The following is a 16542-nucleotide window of genomic DNA, read 5'->3' on the forward strand; positions in this document are numbered from 1 at the left end:
TGTGCACTTGAGAATCTGAGGCAGTGCAGAAGTGTCAGCATCTTGGGGTTTAAAAGTGTATGTTGGGGTGGGGAGCCCAGGGGCTTTGCATTGAAAGCCAAATCCAGGAACTCTCGATCTGGGAAAACTTTAAATGGATTTTGTATGGAGTTGCCACAAAAGTTTGCAATACTGTATTTGCTGCTTGCCAGTGGTATTAGCCTGCCCTCTAGTTGTGGATAACGGTATGTTGCTGGTTTTAGTTCTAGCCGTTCTACTTTATGTATCAGTTATTTTACATAAGTGAGTTTGGTAATTGATTAATCTTCTTGGTTCTCCAATGGAAATGGCTGTTTGCCCTGTTGTTCGGGGTACCACACAGTCAATTCTTTGTGCATAGACAATAACAGCCAAGAACCGAGAAGAGAATTTTACTGTGCTTGAAGGGAAAGACAGAAAAGTAGCTTCAGACCCAGAAGACTTTACTGTTGTAACAGTTTACTAAAGCTTGGAAACGTCTGAGTTGATTTGTAGCTTTAAAATTTGATTTCAAACAAAGGTATCTGGCATGTCACTCCTGTTCTAGAGAAGAAAGAGCTTAAAAGATGATGCTTGTGCCATTTCGAAGTGGTCTACAGCTGGTAACAGATCAGAGCTTGCCTGTGATGGATTCCTGTGATGGCCGTGTTCCTGTTGCCACTGCCAGTGAAGAATCTGAAATTTGGCCACATTAGATAAGCATCAATATGAAATCTGTTGCCTTACGTGACTCAGCAGAGACCGAGATCTGTTGTTCTTTCCTTCTTGGATTATGCTGGCATAGTATCATCTTTATTATTAGCTTTATTTTTTAGACAGTGCCTAAAATAGACAGCCAGGATACAGAGTTAAAACATTAGCAGAATCTCTACAATCATGCATGTAACACCAAACAGAACTTCTGTTGTATTTTAGTTATGAATAGTTCACATTTCCAGTAAATGTTGCCTAATCAGACAATGAAGGTGCATGTTTAAAATCTGGCATAACATTTATTTTGTGGCGCAACTATCTGTACAATGAATGTAAGAGCAGTTTGGCTAGCAAATTTCATTTGGCCAGCTTCCCTTCAGGCAGGTAGATGAATGTGAGAGTAAGCCAATGCGTAATGGATTTTGAACGGTTTGGCCTGAATAACAACTTTTTCAGTGAAATAATGTGCACAGAATATGCTTTAAGTCATTTTTTCTCTTTCTCCTTTTTTAGTGTAACATTAGCAATATTCTACCATATAAAGAACAGGTGAGTGAACTGTCTTTTCTCTGAAATACAACAACTTTCTTTTTGAGCCAGGGATGATATGGTCTTGGTCACTTAAGTAACAGCTAGTTGAAAAATCTTGCACTTCATGTAGTATCTGCTCCCTCTTTGTACCCCCTCTTCAGCTGATACGGAAGGGTCAGTAATACACCCATCCAGTGGCACAACGCTGCATTGAGAATGAAGCATAAAAGGACAAAACAGGGGGAGCACAGAAAATACGCTTAACTGACCACAAATCAGCATTTGAACTTTGTTTAGCTTTTCCTGAATACAGAGGTATAGATTAGTATTGATGGGTGAATGAACACTCAGTCCCATGCACAAGTAACCCTGGCCATTTTAGCTAGTTACTTCTAAATTACAGCTGCCTTTTTGAAGTAAATGCTATCATTGAAGCAGTTTCGCATTTTAAGTGAGAACTGTACCCAGCATAATATGAGAACATGGATAGCTATTCATTGTTTAGCTTCTTACATATTCATCTCTAAGATCTCATCATTAAATACTTTGCAAAAATACAAGTTAACTTCATAACATATTACAGGAAAAGCTGAATTAGACCTCATAGCAGCCTTCCAGTATCTGAAGGGGACCTATAAGGATGCTGGAGAGGGACTCTTCACTAGGGACTGTAGCGACAGGACAAGGGGTAATGGGTTTAAACTTAAACAGGGGAAGTTTAGATTGGATATAAGGCAGAAGTTCTTTACTGTAAGGGTGGTGAGGCACTGGAATGGGTTGCTCAGGGGAGTTGTGAATGCTCCATCCCTGGTGATGTTTAAGGCCAGGTTGGACAGAGCCTTGGGTGGCATGGTTTAGTGTGAGATGTCCCTGCCTGTGTCAGGGGGTTGGAACTTGATGATCTTAAGGTACTTTCCAACCCTAACTATTCTATGGTTCTGTCATTCTAACTATGAAATATATCTCTTTATCCACTTTAATGAATAATACTTTGTAGTGGAGCATAGCATTAGCAAATAATTCTTGTTGCTAAAACAGATTTTTTACTTTGTAGAGATTCTGACAGATCATTGGATATTTTTGATGAAAAATCTCATCCTCTCACAGTAAGTAACTTTTGGTCCTCTGAATGTGTATCAACACACGTTGTTTTTAACATCTTGGATTTGTATTGTGTAAGTAAGTCGAAAATGTCTTGGCACTAGGTCACAGTCAAATAGATCTTAAATTGTATCTGTGTATGTAATACACAGTGCAAACAGTGTTCTCTGGACTGTTGATATCAGCTAGATCATGAGCTGGTTTTCTGAATGTTGCAAAGTGAATTTGGATTTCTGTTCTTTGGAATATGAATAGAAAGCAAGCACCTGATGAGTCTTGCATATTTTGTATCCGGACTTTCTTGTCTAAGTACTTTCTTCCCCTCGTCAACACTACTTTAATTAAAAGTCTTTCCTATTTATTTAGGAAGATGTGGTTAACGTGCCTAACCTTTTAAATGACTGCAAACAGGAGAACATGGTACATGAAGCATCTTGCAAAGTAGGAGATAGTGAGTTTGGTCTTTAAAAAGACTGAAAGAGAAATGTTAAAGCTAGTACAATTCTAATGTGGCTGGTACTGGTACACCTTTTAAGGCAGTCTTTAAGATGCAAAACCTCGTAACACAGGCAGGCTCAAGAGTAAAGTGTCCAGTTTGGGCACTGCTAGCTTAATGACTGTCCTGTAGAACCATTTCCTTTGTTTTTCATTTGGAATTAATTTAGCAAAGCTCTAGTGGCTTTAAAAATTCTGTCTGCTCAGGGACTTACCTGAGTGAATGCAGCTTGATCTATCTCACAGATTTAGCTGTTATTCCAAGTTCGTTAGAGTTTCATCCCTCAATATGACCCATTGTGCTAGGAGTTGTACACTGAATAAATACAACACTTTACTCAATGAAAATAATTATCAACTTCTGAAGAGCTGTATGGAAGAGTTCCTGTATGGATTGTGGTGCTTCAAGAGAGAAGTCCAATCCAAAACTGTTTTGACTACCTGAATCTGAATCTGTTGTTTCACATGGAAAATTGTTTATCTAAGATGAACACCACTTCATCAGGCAATTTCATTTCTTTATTTACCAACCTGACATCTTTTGATCCTGTGATACAGTCTACCTCCCATTTAATGAGTATGAATAGAGGAAAATCCTTGTGTCCTTTAGGAAACATTTAAAGGTCTCTTCTATCTTACTGCAATATACAGACAGAAATATAGTAAGGGCTGTATGTCATACTTATGAGGGGAAAGATACAAATGGTTTGTTAGTTTCTATAGCAATGAGGTTTCGGCTGGGTACCTACAGTTCCTTCAGAAAGATTTGTTACATGGAAGACATCTTTAAACACCTTTAAAGATTCTGTCACAAGGAGTCCAAATCCAGGCTCTATTGACCCTAATACCAGAAGTAACAAACCCCAAGTTACCAGCATCACAGAGCTTAGTTGCAAATACCAGTCCTTTCCTCCTCAGTTCCAGCCAGAACAAACATACTTCCAGCTTTTGTACCAGCCATAGTGCAGGAAGTATGCAAGAGGGATCCTGCTCATGTTATTTCTACTTCTACTCAGTGAGAAGAGCCAAGCATGTGTGGCTGTTGTTTAAAGTCAATGTTAAGTAAGCTAGATTCTCAGTAATTGCGAGAACTTTCTTTCAGCGGGAAGAAGTTCCTGATGACTACTACAAGCATGACCCTGATCACAAGCACATCTACCGGTTTGTTCGGACGCTTTTCAGTGCTGCGCAGCTGACAGCTGAATGTGCAATAGTGACACTGGTAAGAGATGCCTGATTACTGAAATGGAGCTTTTGGAAGACTTCTTTGCTCTTCCCCTCAATGAGTGAACTGGGCCAAACTGACGTTTAAACTGTTATAGTATCTCATGAAATAATGTTAATAATGAAGACACTGTACAAGTGAGTTCATTAGAGAAGATTTCTAAGTAGTCACAGAAGTGGTTAATTAAAAAGGAACTTACTTTTCTATATATGAATATGTAAGACTTAATTACTTGTCCAATCACACTGTTTCATAATGTGTAACTTGTTGAAGAACCTTGAGAAAGGCAGAACAATGGGACACCATAAACAGTGGGCTATAATGAGATCAGGCACAAAGACATCTTTTATTTCAGTTGTGTGGAAGGGAAAACAGGAGTTTGAGTTCATATTAACCAGAACAGTGCAAGTAGCAGTGCCTAAGAAGGGGCTGAGGACCAGAAGTGTAGGAACTCCAGGAGGCAAATGTTCCCATTATTAAGGTATTCAGCTATTGCAGCCTTTCTATCAAACCTTTTTTTTATTCAGCCAAAGAGTCTACAGATTTTTTTCCCCATGGAGGTACTTGGGACTTAAGAACAATTGTAAGAAAATAATCTCATTACGGTTTGTTTGATTTTTAGAAAGCAAGATGGATATAAAAGATTACAATACTGATTATGTATATACACAGCAATATATGCATGCATATACAAATATTATATATGAAGGGAAAGAAAAAACCACAACCTGTATAATTGCTGCCTTAGACAATCTCTTAAACTGCACTATGTTGCCTACTAGCCTTCAGTCTCCGTTGTGGCTTCTTTCTGAAAAACAGTCTGAAAGGAGAACAGAACTGTCACCAAAAGACAATATGGAAATTAAGCAAACTCTGCCTGAAGGACTCTCTTTAATAAGGAAATAAGTAATTGAAAGGATGGAATAGTTAGAAACGCTAAAAGTACTTAGAGATGTTTGCTTTTTCAAAGACGTGGATGCACTTTTAACAGAACAAGATGATAGCTAACACTGGGAAATCTAGCCAGCTGTTTACAAAGAAGAGAGTTAAAGTGGATTTTACCGCTAGATGGCTCTGTTACAATAGGAACACCTTTAGTCCACTTGAAGGCTACAAGCAGAGGATGGAAAGAAAAGTGGGGGAGACCTTAGTAATAAAGATTGATCCTGCCCTTAGACCTGCACCCACTAGTTTATCTGGACTTAGTTGAGGGAATAGAACACTAAATTCAGCTATCCAAATTTGAAAGTGCAGATTACTGTGGTGTTCATTACAAAGGAGTGAAATACTGGAAGACTTTTAAGGATGGGACTGATTCAATGTCTGTGGGCTGATCTGAGATTACATGGGAGGAATAAGTAAAAGATCAAGATATATCTTCAGCCTTGGGTATCTTTCACTAGCTATCTAAACAGTTGGTGATGTAGATGAAAGCAGAGGGTGACGCTGTTGTAGGTGAAGGATTGAAGTCTGTTCTTTTCCAAATGAAGTAGGAATAGCACTATAACACCCTTCATTGTGGAAAGATAGCAATTAATGCATCTTTGTCCCATGACTACTGATCACAGTGCAGGTTTTAGCACTTCCTATTAAGCTACAAGTGCTGAACCTTAGACGTGATGAAGGGCAAGTGTGATCTTCAGTGATTTACTATCCTAGATAGGCCCTAATGAAAACTTGTTAATGACTGCATGACTCAGTGATGCAAAGAACTCCGTCAGTGTCTCCCTGAAACAACAGTGCTCATTGCTTGCTCAGAACTTATCCTCCAGTATCTTTATTGTATACCTTGGTGGTCCAGTTCTTATGTTATAATAAAAAACCAGAATCTGTAAATCCCAGAAGTTTGGATTCTAAAGTGGAAGTAGTGATCGCTAATATTTACTTTGACATACTTAATGGTAATGGGATGAAATGGTAATATTGGACTGTCATGCTTGCTGCTCAGAACTCAGTTCCAGGTCCTAATTGCACACATAAAACTGTTTGTTTGTTGTTTGCTTGGATTTTTTTTCTCCCTTTCTACAGGTGTATTTGGAAAGGCTTTTAACCTATGCAGAGATTGACATATGCCCTAGTAACTGGAAGAGGATAGTCCTAGGAGCTATTCTTCTGGCTTCTAAAGTCTGGGATGATCAAGCTGTGTGGAATGTGGATTATTGCCAAATATTGAAAGACATCACTGTTGAGGACATGTAAGTTGCAAGGTTTGGCTAATCTGCAGTGGTGGGGATTTTGGTTTTGGAGTTGTTTGTTTTGGTGGGTTGGGTTGGTTTTTTTAATGGCAATTTTTGGGATCATGCAATAAAAATGTTTGGTGCTGTGGTATAGGTACATGATGTATACCTGATGTCCGGCCTCATTCCCTTTTTAACCTAGGAAACTTTGTATAACCCCACTTTGAGACAAATCTGTATTAATATTTCTAATGACTTGGGTGAGTAACTTTGCAGTTAGTTTTCTGTACCTTCTTTCCCCAAGTGATGAACCATGGGACTGGCTGCTTGTTTCCAGTTTGGTTTTTCTGCATTGGTGTAACTCTGAATTGCCCAATTGATAGTCTGATCAGCATTCTTTTGTGGAAGAAAAACACAAAGTGAACTCAGTTTGTTCCCTGCCTTTTCTGGTGTAGAATTTGAAAAACTGCAGGGTAAGCCATGACTTGTGTCTGCTCTTGTATCCAGCTGAGGCCTAAATATCTCAAGGTCTGAATTCGTAGCTGCTGCCGCTGGCAGGCAGGTGTCATTTGTGTTGGGATCTGTCATTGCATGTGTTACATCCAGCTGTTGCTACAGCTCATCCTCTTTGGATGAGTTCTTGGACATGCCTTCAGTGCTGAGAACAAAATCCTCAGTCTTACTACTGCTTGTTTATGTAAGGCTGATCCTTGTCTATATTCCTGTCTCAGGTGTAGATTTCAGCTTTTTAGGAATTTTGAATCTGCTGTCTTGTCTTGGTGCCTTAAGCCCTACGATTTCTGCAGTTTCAGAGGATGTTCATCCTTGTGGCTCCAGGCTCATACTACAGGCTGGAGGCATGCTTATATGGTGTGGATTTGGCCATTAGATTTTGTGTTAAATTCCTTCTTGCAAAGTTCTGTGTCTGAGAGCTTTGAGATGTCAATATTACTGTTTTAATTCTGTTTGCCAGCTTCTTCCCCTATTTCTCTTATCTCAGTGGTAGAAGTGCTAGAAGGCTAGCTTAATATCAGGCTTTCTGGCCTTAATAATCTTCATGATATGTTTTATGTAGGTTTGAGTTTAATCATGCTGCTGTGCTGTGACTGAGCATGTGTCCAGGCCTATGTAGTAACAGCCAGTTCTACTACAGGAGCAGTCTGAGGTGGCAGAGGTTTGCACACAGTGCTGGAAGGCTGCCTGTGTGAGAGAGTCTCTTCTTGCCCCAGGCTTTCTTCCCTGGATTCAGCCTAAAGCTGGTGTTTAAAATATAGTAAGTAATTATTTATCTGGGACTCTCTAGGAGGAGGAGTATCCAGTTTTCTTCCCTTTGGGAGTGGGACAGCATTTCTAATAATGGGGGAGTTAGTTACCTGCATCAAAACACTTTTTGTTATTCAAGTTGTTTCATATCACAGACCGCAAACACAGTATCTTGTTTTATATATACCCCTTGCCTGGGAGTTCTTTGTCTCCAAATGCAGGGCTGTGCCAGCCTGGGTTCCAGGAAAGCATAATTAGTGTTTTTGTACAATGTGCATCTTCACTCAACCTGGCTCATAGTGCTCATCTGTCTGAGGAACATACTTGAAGCGTTACTGCAAATTACTCTGAGATGGCTGAAGTGGGGTCAGCGATGCTAGGAGTGCTGGAGTATACATCTTGCTCTTTTTGATGTCTCCTCTTCTAGCCCTATTTGGGACAAATCAAATTGATAGCACTGAAAATATCTGTAACAAGCAGGATGTTTATTCTCTATTGCCTATGCCTGGTCTTCTGAAATAGTCAGTACTTACATTTTCAAAGCAGTGATGGTGGTAAAGAAAATAGATTGAATTTAGGCATATTTTTTCCTCCAGTTTGAAGATGGGGTTTTTGTAATCCCATCTCATTTGAAGTTATTTGGATCTTTGAATTTAGATATGGGCAGAAACTCTACAACCCCTTACTGACAGTGGACATGTGGTGTCCATCCCAGGCCCCACACTGCTGCAGCTTGGCAGACTCCACTGCTCCTGGGTTGGATAACATGACCGTAACTGGGACACTGGAAAACTGCTTAAAATACTCAGCAAGATTAAGTTTGTAAGTCTGCTTTCAGTTAATAGCCAGTACTATAGTTAATTGTCAGCTTTAGTACTTCCAGTATGTTTTAAACTAGTCACTTGCTGGTGAGCATTAGGTATTCTGAATGCATTTTGGGTGGCATGGTTTAGTGTGAGGTGTCCCTGCCCATGGCAGGGGGGTTGGAACTAGATGATCTTAAGGTTCTTTCCAACCCTAACTATTCTATGATTCTATGAAGTGTTACTGAGAGGAAACAATTGGCAAAGGAGTTCATTCTAACACTGAAGGTGGCTGGTGATGCTCCAAAAAAATCCACCCAAAACACTAGCAGCTCCCAGCTTAAAGGTTGCTTGGCAGGACTCAAACTGGTATCACTCCCTGGGTAGACCATTCCTGTGCAGTAGAGGCCTGTCTACAAGGACTGGTGGCAAGTTTTGTTTGTGAACTGTCTGTGAATCTTCCTCTTGGCTCTATGTATCTATAGTGATCTCACTAACCTGATGGGTACTCTTGTTGAGCCACTGCAAGCCAAGCATGGGAGTAGCACCGCTCTGGAGTTGCTGGAAGGGTTTAGATCTGGTTTAGTTTACCCAGTTTGCAAATCTGTGTGTGAATGTGTCCAAGCCAGACACCTCTTCTGCAGGCAGCACTGGTGGTGCGCCTTGTTCTCAAAAAACTGTTAGTGGGTTAAAGTCTGTTAAAGGATATGTGATCCATACCTCACAACTGGCAGATGAGTTCATTTGCCTTCGCCTCTTCCTACTCAACATAGGTAAAGTGTTCATCTTTTTTCTATCACAAGCCTTTTCTTAGGTAGTTTTTTTTTACTGAAACGAAGTGGAGGTGTTTGTTTTGGTTGGGTTGGGGTTTTTTTTTGGAGGGGTCTCTGTTTTTATTTGTTTCATTTATTTCTAATGGGAAAAAAATCAAAGGAAATTAAATAAATAGCATTTTGGAAGTCATCCTTTGTCAAAACTTGCTTGCTTTGATGAGGGTGAATCCATAATCACTGAAAAATTAACCGTGCAGCTGCTAATCTTGCTATGATTGCCTATAAGGGGACACTCGCTGTTCATTCTTTTGGCTACATGTATTTGTAAATAAGGCACAGAAAACACGTGGGCATTATCTTCTGGCATTATCCTCTGCCAGGTTTTAAACCACTGTTAATAGACTTGTTAATCCAATGAAGAATAGTATTTTTAAAGAATTAAAATGTATTAGCCTAGCGAGCACAAAAGGGACAGTGAAGAGCATTTATTCATAGGGTAAATCAAGCTCTGATCAGCTGATCATCAAAACATTATCTGATTTACATTTCTATAGGCTTATGACCATATGAACAGGAAATTAATTTTGGCACTAGGTTCAGTGCTACTCGAGACCACTACGCTAGAAACAAGCACAAAGCTGCTATTCATATTGAGACCCGCCAGCCAATGCAGGACACAACCTGTATTTAATAATAATGCTATAATTTCCTTGATTTATCTCCCCTCCTCTGATAGGTAAAACATCTATTCTAAAAGCTCCCCAAAAGCGAGAACAACCTTGGCACTGAATTTGTGCAGCTTACCTTCTGGTGTATTCCCAGTTGGCCTGTACAGCTAAATTCTGTTGAGTTAGCATTGAACTGAACTGCTTGGTTTGGGTACCACCCGTTTCTTTTGGGTTAACGTGTAAAACATTGGGTTTTTCCTCTCTGGAGCACCTCTGATGTAGCTAACCACAGTACAGTAGCTGAAGCAGCCTTTTTCCTGCCATGTCGCTCTCCCCACTTTCCTCCAAATATTTTGCCCAATGAAAACAGACGAGTAAGTAAAAACTGGGCAGTGCCCTTTGACATAGTACTTTGTTATCCTGGCTAATGCTATTGAGGAGAAAATTCCTTCTCCCACCTAATGCTGCTTATTTATTTATTTATTGGAGATGAATCCATGTTGCTTCAAGAGGCTTTTTTCTGTGAGATAATAGCAGCAGCTCTTCATAGATCCATTTGTTGCCGTGGTGATCTGCCTACTCCTTTTGTTAGTCCGCCTCTACTTCAATAAACCCCCTTCCTGTTATCAGCCTGGTGAAAATGTCTGCAAGTTCTTCAGAGCTAATAAACAGCATACATCATTCCTTTCATCTGATCACTATAGTGTGGGGCCGTACGAGAGTGAGAATGGCACATGAATTGTACAGCTGCACTAATGGAACTCCGAAGAATGAACCTCCCCGGTCAGCCGAGCGAGTGCACGAGAGGGCACTACCTTTCTCTCTGAGCCGGAGGTGCCAGGACTCAAAAGCTGCACCTTGTTTTGAGCACTGCTCTCTCAAAACTAATAAGGCAGAGCTCTCGATGGCTGTTTCATAGTTGCTGGTTTTAAAACCAAGCTTCAGGTCTCTTCAGTGTTTTCGGCCCGCTAAAACAATCTTTCTTTCCTTTGTCTTCTGTCCCTTACACCTCCTAGGAATGAGATGGAAAGACACTTCTTGGAGCTACTGCAGTTTAATATCAATGTTCCTGCCAGTGTTTACGCCAAATACTACTTTGATCTTCGCTCTCTAGCCGATGACAATAACCTGAGCTTTCTGCTGGAGCCTCTCAGTAAAGAGAGAGCACAGAAACTGGAGGTAATGGTCTGAGATTGCCTGAGCAGGGGACTCTGTACATGTAGTAAGAGCATCTGTTGCTAATCATGTTAAGTGGCAGTTAGAAAAACTAAAAAGCTTTTAAATTAGTGTATTACAGGCTAATTTAACCCCTTTATAACTACAGTTAGCATTTCTAAAACCATGCCTAGGCTAAGCTAGTATTCTGAGGAAAGGAAGGGAGAGAGATTACAGAAGTCTGGCAGATCACAAAGTAAAATGGATGTTATTTTGGGAACTGTAGCTCAGCTAGGCTACTTCAGATTGAAAGGATTAGTGTCACATGTAATGGATTGTCTGTCCTTCCCTGGCCACAGTCTGTATTCCAAGCACCTAGAGACAGTCACACTCAGACCTTTCTAAATACTACCAGCTGAAGGTTTCCCACTGCATCCCACTGCACAGCTGCTTTTAGATTTAGAGGGAGCACTCTTAACTGCTCTCATGGTTTAATAAACCATTTGTCTGGGGACAGCTGCAGAAATAATACATTTCTTTCCACAACTTTCAGAACCTCACCTTTGCAAAGAAATGTTGCTTTAAGATAAACTTTTGGAATAGCCCCTTCTTAGGAGTTCAGAATGCTCAGAGGAGTGTAAATACACATTACCGGCCCTTTCTGCTCAACGGGAAAGGCTGCCTTGTGTGAGTCCCCACAGCCTTCTTAGGTACAAGGGCTCATTTTAAAGTGTCTCGTACTCTTGCAGAGTCGTTTTCCTCATTGCTGGAGATGTGTGAGACGTTTTGGAAATAGCTAAATTACTTGCATTCCCAGGCAAAATTTCGTGTTAGATCAGTGCAAGCTTTCATCTGTCCAGGTTTAATTGATGACTCTGTGTGTTGTTTTGGTGACCTTTCAACAAAGGCATTACCGCAGGCCCTGTGTACACTGATACCATAGCCCCTTTCAAAGAGGGGTGTGCTACGGTATTCTTGGCTTACATTGTTCCATTGTCCACCCCCAATAATTCTGCCAAGTGCCAGGTTTTATTTCATCAGAAGTGGCTGAACTTTGGGAATAAGTGTGATCCCTCCTGGTCCTTTGGAATGATAGGTATGATATGCCTACAGATTCCTCTATTTAAAGTTAAGCAATGCAGCTCTTCTGCTTTGTCTCACCCATGTTACTTGCACTTTAAGCTAACACTGTCACTAATTGTAAATGTGGTTGTAGGGCAGTTCATATTCCACAGGAAATTGTTTACTGAACTGCTCAGTGCCCAGGCATAAGTGGATGATTTACAGATTGTGAGCCTGTTTTGTTTCTTCTTTGCTAGCATTTGGGGGCTTGGTATTTAAAACCAGAGTAATTTTCAGTACAGTGTGTGATTTGCCATAATGTATTTACTAATGCATGTATATAGGAGATTTGGGGGGTTAATTCTAAAGGTGCTAAATATTTAAGCCATTTGCTAAAATTTTTAATTCTACCTTTTGGTTAGAAGCACACGAGGAGTTGATGGGAGCCTGTATGAAGCAGTGAATTAGTATTCCAAGGATTGAAAAGTGATTTACACCATATGGGCAACCGGGGCTAAATATGTCAACACAGGTTGCTTTATGATTGATGTCCTAGCATTAAAGCAGGATGGAGAGTCTGTCTGGTCTTGCACCAGGAGCTCATGCAGCCAGTGTCTTAAAGAATGCCCCTCTCGAGCCAAATGCATGCCTCCAGAAGGTCGGCAGAAATAAATGTAAATAATTATTTTAAACCACACTTAGAAGTTTATTCATGCTCAGAGTGCTTTTCACCTTTTGAACTTCCAGAACACTGGGCTGTGCTGAATGGGTGCTGTCTTAAAGGGAAGGTGTAGGCTTGTAGCTGATGGCAGGACTCTGAAAGTTCATCTGGTGATAGGTGGTAAATTATTAATGGAGGTAAATGTTCAGGACTGAAATTCGGTTCAGCATGTTATTACAGGTTTCCTTATTTATTTGCATTGATAATGCCTGAAGGCTCCTGTGAGAAATAGGCCTTGCAGGGGAGGACACATGGTGTTTTCTGGTCAACCATGTGTTATTAGGATTTAAATAATGAGGCTTGTTGCTGCAATAGCTGCACCAGAATAAAGGCTGCTTGACTAGCTAGGTAAGCAGAGCAGAGGCAAGCCAGTAAATGGTGGAAAAGCAGTTAAATACTAAGTAAGTTGTCCGCATGTGCTGATATTTAATTAGCTGTATTAAAGTGCCATGGCTATTGCTGTAACATTGAGCAGTGAGCTGCCCTCCTTCCTCAGACCTCTTCAGGAACCTGATTATGTGAGTGACCCCAGGAACAGCATATTGGGGACAAGGTGTAGAGAAGGTAAAGGGAAAAGGGACATCTGAGTAGAGCTTCATTTGCTAGGCTCATGTGCACTGAATGGCCAAGGACACAGTGCCTGAGGGAGTGCAGAAAGCTTTCCAGTTTCACCCTTTTCTCTTACAGGAATGGCTGTGTGTGCGTTATTGTACTGTTAAAATGTCTGTGCTGCTGCATGCGCCAGACCTAGCTACTGGGTGCAGTTTTGAACATAAGTTCCACAGACTCATGAGTGTGAAGTGGATCCAAGTTTTCCATTAGATAGTGAGACTGGTAAAAGAATGAAGATACTTGGATATGGAAACCACTCACCTTCTTTATGCCTTGCTTCCTGATGGATAGGGTTCTGTTAGCACGGGGACAGACCACTTTAATATTTTCCCTCCAAAGTAGTTCTTACTGACTCTCATTCTCGGTAACAAAGTAGTGTAACTGCTATAGAGTGCCTGCTCTGTTGGCATTGCAGTTGTAAAAGCTCCCTTGAAATGATCAACCTTTTCTAATGTATACTTTTCCTTTTGTACCTGTACATGGTATCCAGGCTATCTCCCGGCTGTGTGAAGACAAATACAAAGACTTGTCAAAAGCTGCTATGAGACGATCTTTCAGTGCTGATAACTTAGTTGGTATCCGCCGTTCTAATGCCATCCTCTCCTGAGGAGAGAGAAGGGTGCAGCACCATGAACCAGCATCCATGTGAATCGAAGGAATACCACCACTCCATGCACACAAGCCAGTGGTGATGGTGTCTTCCAGCAAGAGGAGGAGAGGAGGGTAAACTAGCCAAGGGAGCCCAGAGCTTGAGGAGCGTACTTGGTGCAAAAGACAAGACCTTTGTCGAATCAACTCTCTCCTCCTTCTTATATATCCAGAGGTGCAAAAACAAACTTCTCTCCTTCTATCCCCCACAGATGTTTGCTTACTATGTAGGCCTATAGCTGTGAACTCTTGAGGTTTTTAATAATAAGTAGTTTTAAATTTTAGACTTTAAACATTAACCACATGACTATAGTTACAATGTTCTGCCCTCCTCTCCCTGGCATCCAGAGTCTCACTGCATTTGTATTTCAGGTCGATGCAGTGTTAACAAAAACAGAACATGGGACTCTGAGAGTATAAAGCCACTCTGGAACTGAAAACAGTAGCATAGACACATGTTGATGGTTTTCCCCCGGTTTGGCTACTAAAAGCTGCTATTATTGGTGATCTGTTCATAACCAAGAAGCTGCCCAGAAGGAAGGAATTCCAGCTCTGCACCCACAACTTCACTCCAGTAGGGATTGTCAAAAGACTCTGAATGTTTTGACTGGGAGCAGAGATGTGGGTTTATGTATTGTTAAAGTGTATAGGGTCCATGCTGCATTTCTTGTGAATTATGGTGCTTCTCTCATTTTCTAATACTTGTATTGCTCTGGAAGAGGCGCAATCTGTACATTTTTCTGAGGCATTGAGTGAGAAAGTTGGTGTGGAAACATCGTCACCATCCCAAACAGTGTAGCAATCCAGTGGTGAATGGCGTGTGTGCAGCACTGCTTCTCTGAGTTCTACTGCAGATCTCTTGTGCTATATACAGTGGAGTTCCTAAAGCTGATATTGTGCATCCATCTGGCTCTCCTTAGGTTTTTGTTTCCTGGGAGGGATTTACATTCATAATGAGGCAGTGATGAGTTTGCGAATCCTGGACTACCTGACCAGGTAGATGATTGGAAAATATTGTGTTCCATTGAGAATTATGAACAGCTTTCTATAAACCCTATTTTCTTTATTTTTGTTTCCAAAGTGAATTTTATCTTGTGCAGCTGCTCTAGAGGCTTGGGTTTTGCTCTCTCTGAGACTTTGGAATGGAGCTTACTTTCAGGCTCTGAAACTGAACTCTAAACAGGATAAGTATTATTAGGCTGTTCCTGTCACAGGTCTTTGTAGTATCTTCCCTTCTTGGATACAAATAGATTCTAGGCAGTTAGTCCTAGGAGCAGATCTCCCTCCGACTGGCATGGGTTTTGTGCACTTCCTCCTACAGCCAAGGCCCAGAAACTTACACTGAACAGCAGCAAGTCCATTTGCCTTTGAGAGTGGGGCTGCAGGAGTGCGGTCAGTGGTTTGGCTGCACCCAGCTGTTCAAGTGATGCATACAGCCTTTTGCGGTGTGCAAACAGGCCAGCCCCTGGCTCCCAAATCCGTGGAACTTGGCACTTCAGGTATTGATCACAGTTCAATTTTGAAAATAACGCTACATCTTCAGGTGGTTTTTCCTTTCTCATGTTTGTATTAAAAGAAAAGCTAATAAACTCTATTTTAATTAAAGCCAAAGGTGAAGTGTGTTTTCTGTAGAGCGTCTGGTTTCAGTCCCCCTCCCAAGCAGCTGGTGCTGGGCAGCTTCTCTCCAGTATGAAAGAAGGAACCCCAGTGGTGTGAGTTAAGGACCCTCCATTCCCTGGACCAGTCCCTGGCCTTCATTGTGTGACAGTGACTCGCGAATGTGTGGGGAGCCAGTGCTGGAGCTCATTTGGTGTCCTTGGGAATTAGACCCGACTGGGGCTGCTCAAATAACCACTCACTGACAGTTCCTTTGCATTCAAATGGCCTTTAAGTAGGGCCAGTCTTGCAGGAGGTGGTTTGATGTTAACTCCTCCCTTGAGGAACACTAAAGGGGATGCTACAAGTGACCTAATTGCTAAGGAGCTTTTCTTCCCGTTGCACCACCAGGTACCTTCAACTTTGTGGGATCAGCCTGATGCACTTTGCTGTGGGCTGGCACATGGCTTCTGCAAACGCAGCCATTCAGCAGTGGGGTACGCAGCAGCACTTGGGGTTGTCACTAACCTTTTTTGCCAGGTGGGATGGAGGCTATTCCCGCTGATCCCATGGCAGGTGAATGACAGCTTTAGCTGACAGCTGCTTCTGCACTATATCCTGCAGGAAACTGCTGTGCTCAACTTAATTTTGCCTGGCTTTAGTTGTACTGCAGCATAGCCCAGAGCACGTTGTCAATAGCACTGTGATCTGTTCAGCAGACACTAAGCAGGGCTCCACTACACCTCAGCTTCTTGAGAGGGAAAAAAGCAATTCCATTTAACACTCTGGTTCCTCCTCCCAAAAGAGTTAGATCCTGGAAAACGCAGCTCATGGGTTTCTTAGGTAAACAATGAAAAGTAAACCACATGGCTCCCTTTTGAAGGGATGAGCAGTGATGGTGTTTCAGACAGAATTACATTTAAGGGGTTCTGCTGGAAGGTGAACTGGGGGAGGGAGATGACCTCTAACTTTGACTGCTCTTTATATGGTGGCAGCACTGT

General features: G+C 41.4%; 1 protein-coding gene across 1 annotated transcript in view; it reads left to right on the forward strand.

Moving 5' to 3' along the window:
• Positions 1-15529, forward strand: part of CCNYL1 (cyclin Y like 1) — a 32964-nt gene extending 17435 nt beyond the window's left edge. The window contains exons 5-10 of the mRNA XM_080621711.1: positions 1225-1260; positions 2297-2348; positions 3941-4060; positions 6092-6258; positions 10764-10926; positions 13788-15529. Of these exons, the coding sequence (XP_080477837.1) occupies positions 1225-1260; positions 2297-2348; positions 3941-4060; positions 6092-6258; positions 10764-10926; positions 13788-13904 (655 nt within the window). The 3' untranslated portion in view covers positions 13905-15529. The remainder of the gene's footprint in view (positions 1-1224; positions 1261-2296; positions 2349-3940; positions 4061-6091; positions 6259-10763; positions 10927-13787) is intronic.
• Positions 15530-16542: the final 1013 nt, after the last annotated feature.

This window comes from Psittacula echo (assembly GCF_963264785.1).
Source record: "Psittacula echo genome assembly, chromosome: 6".
Lineage (NCBI taxonomy): Eukaryota > Metazoa > Chordata > Aves > Psittaciformes > Psittacidae > Psittacula > Psittacula echo.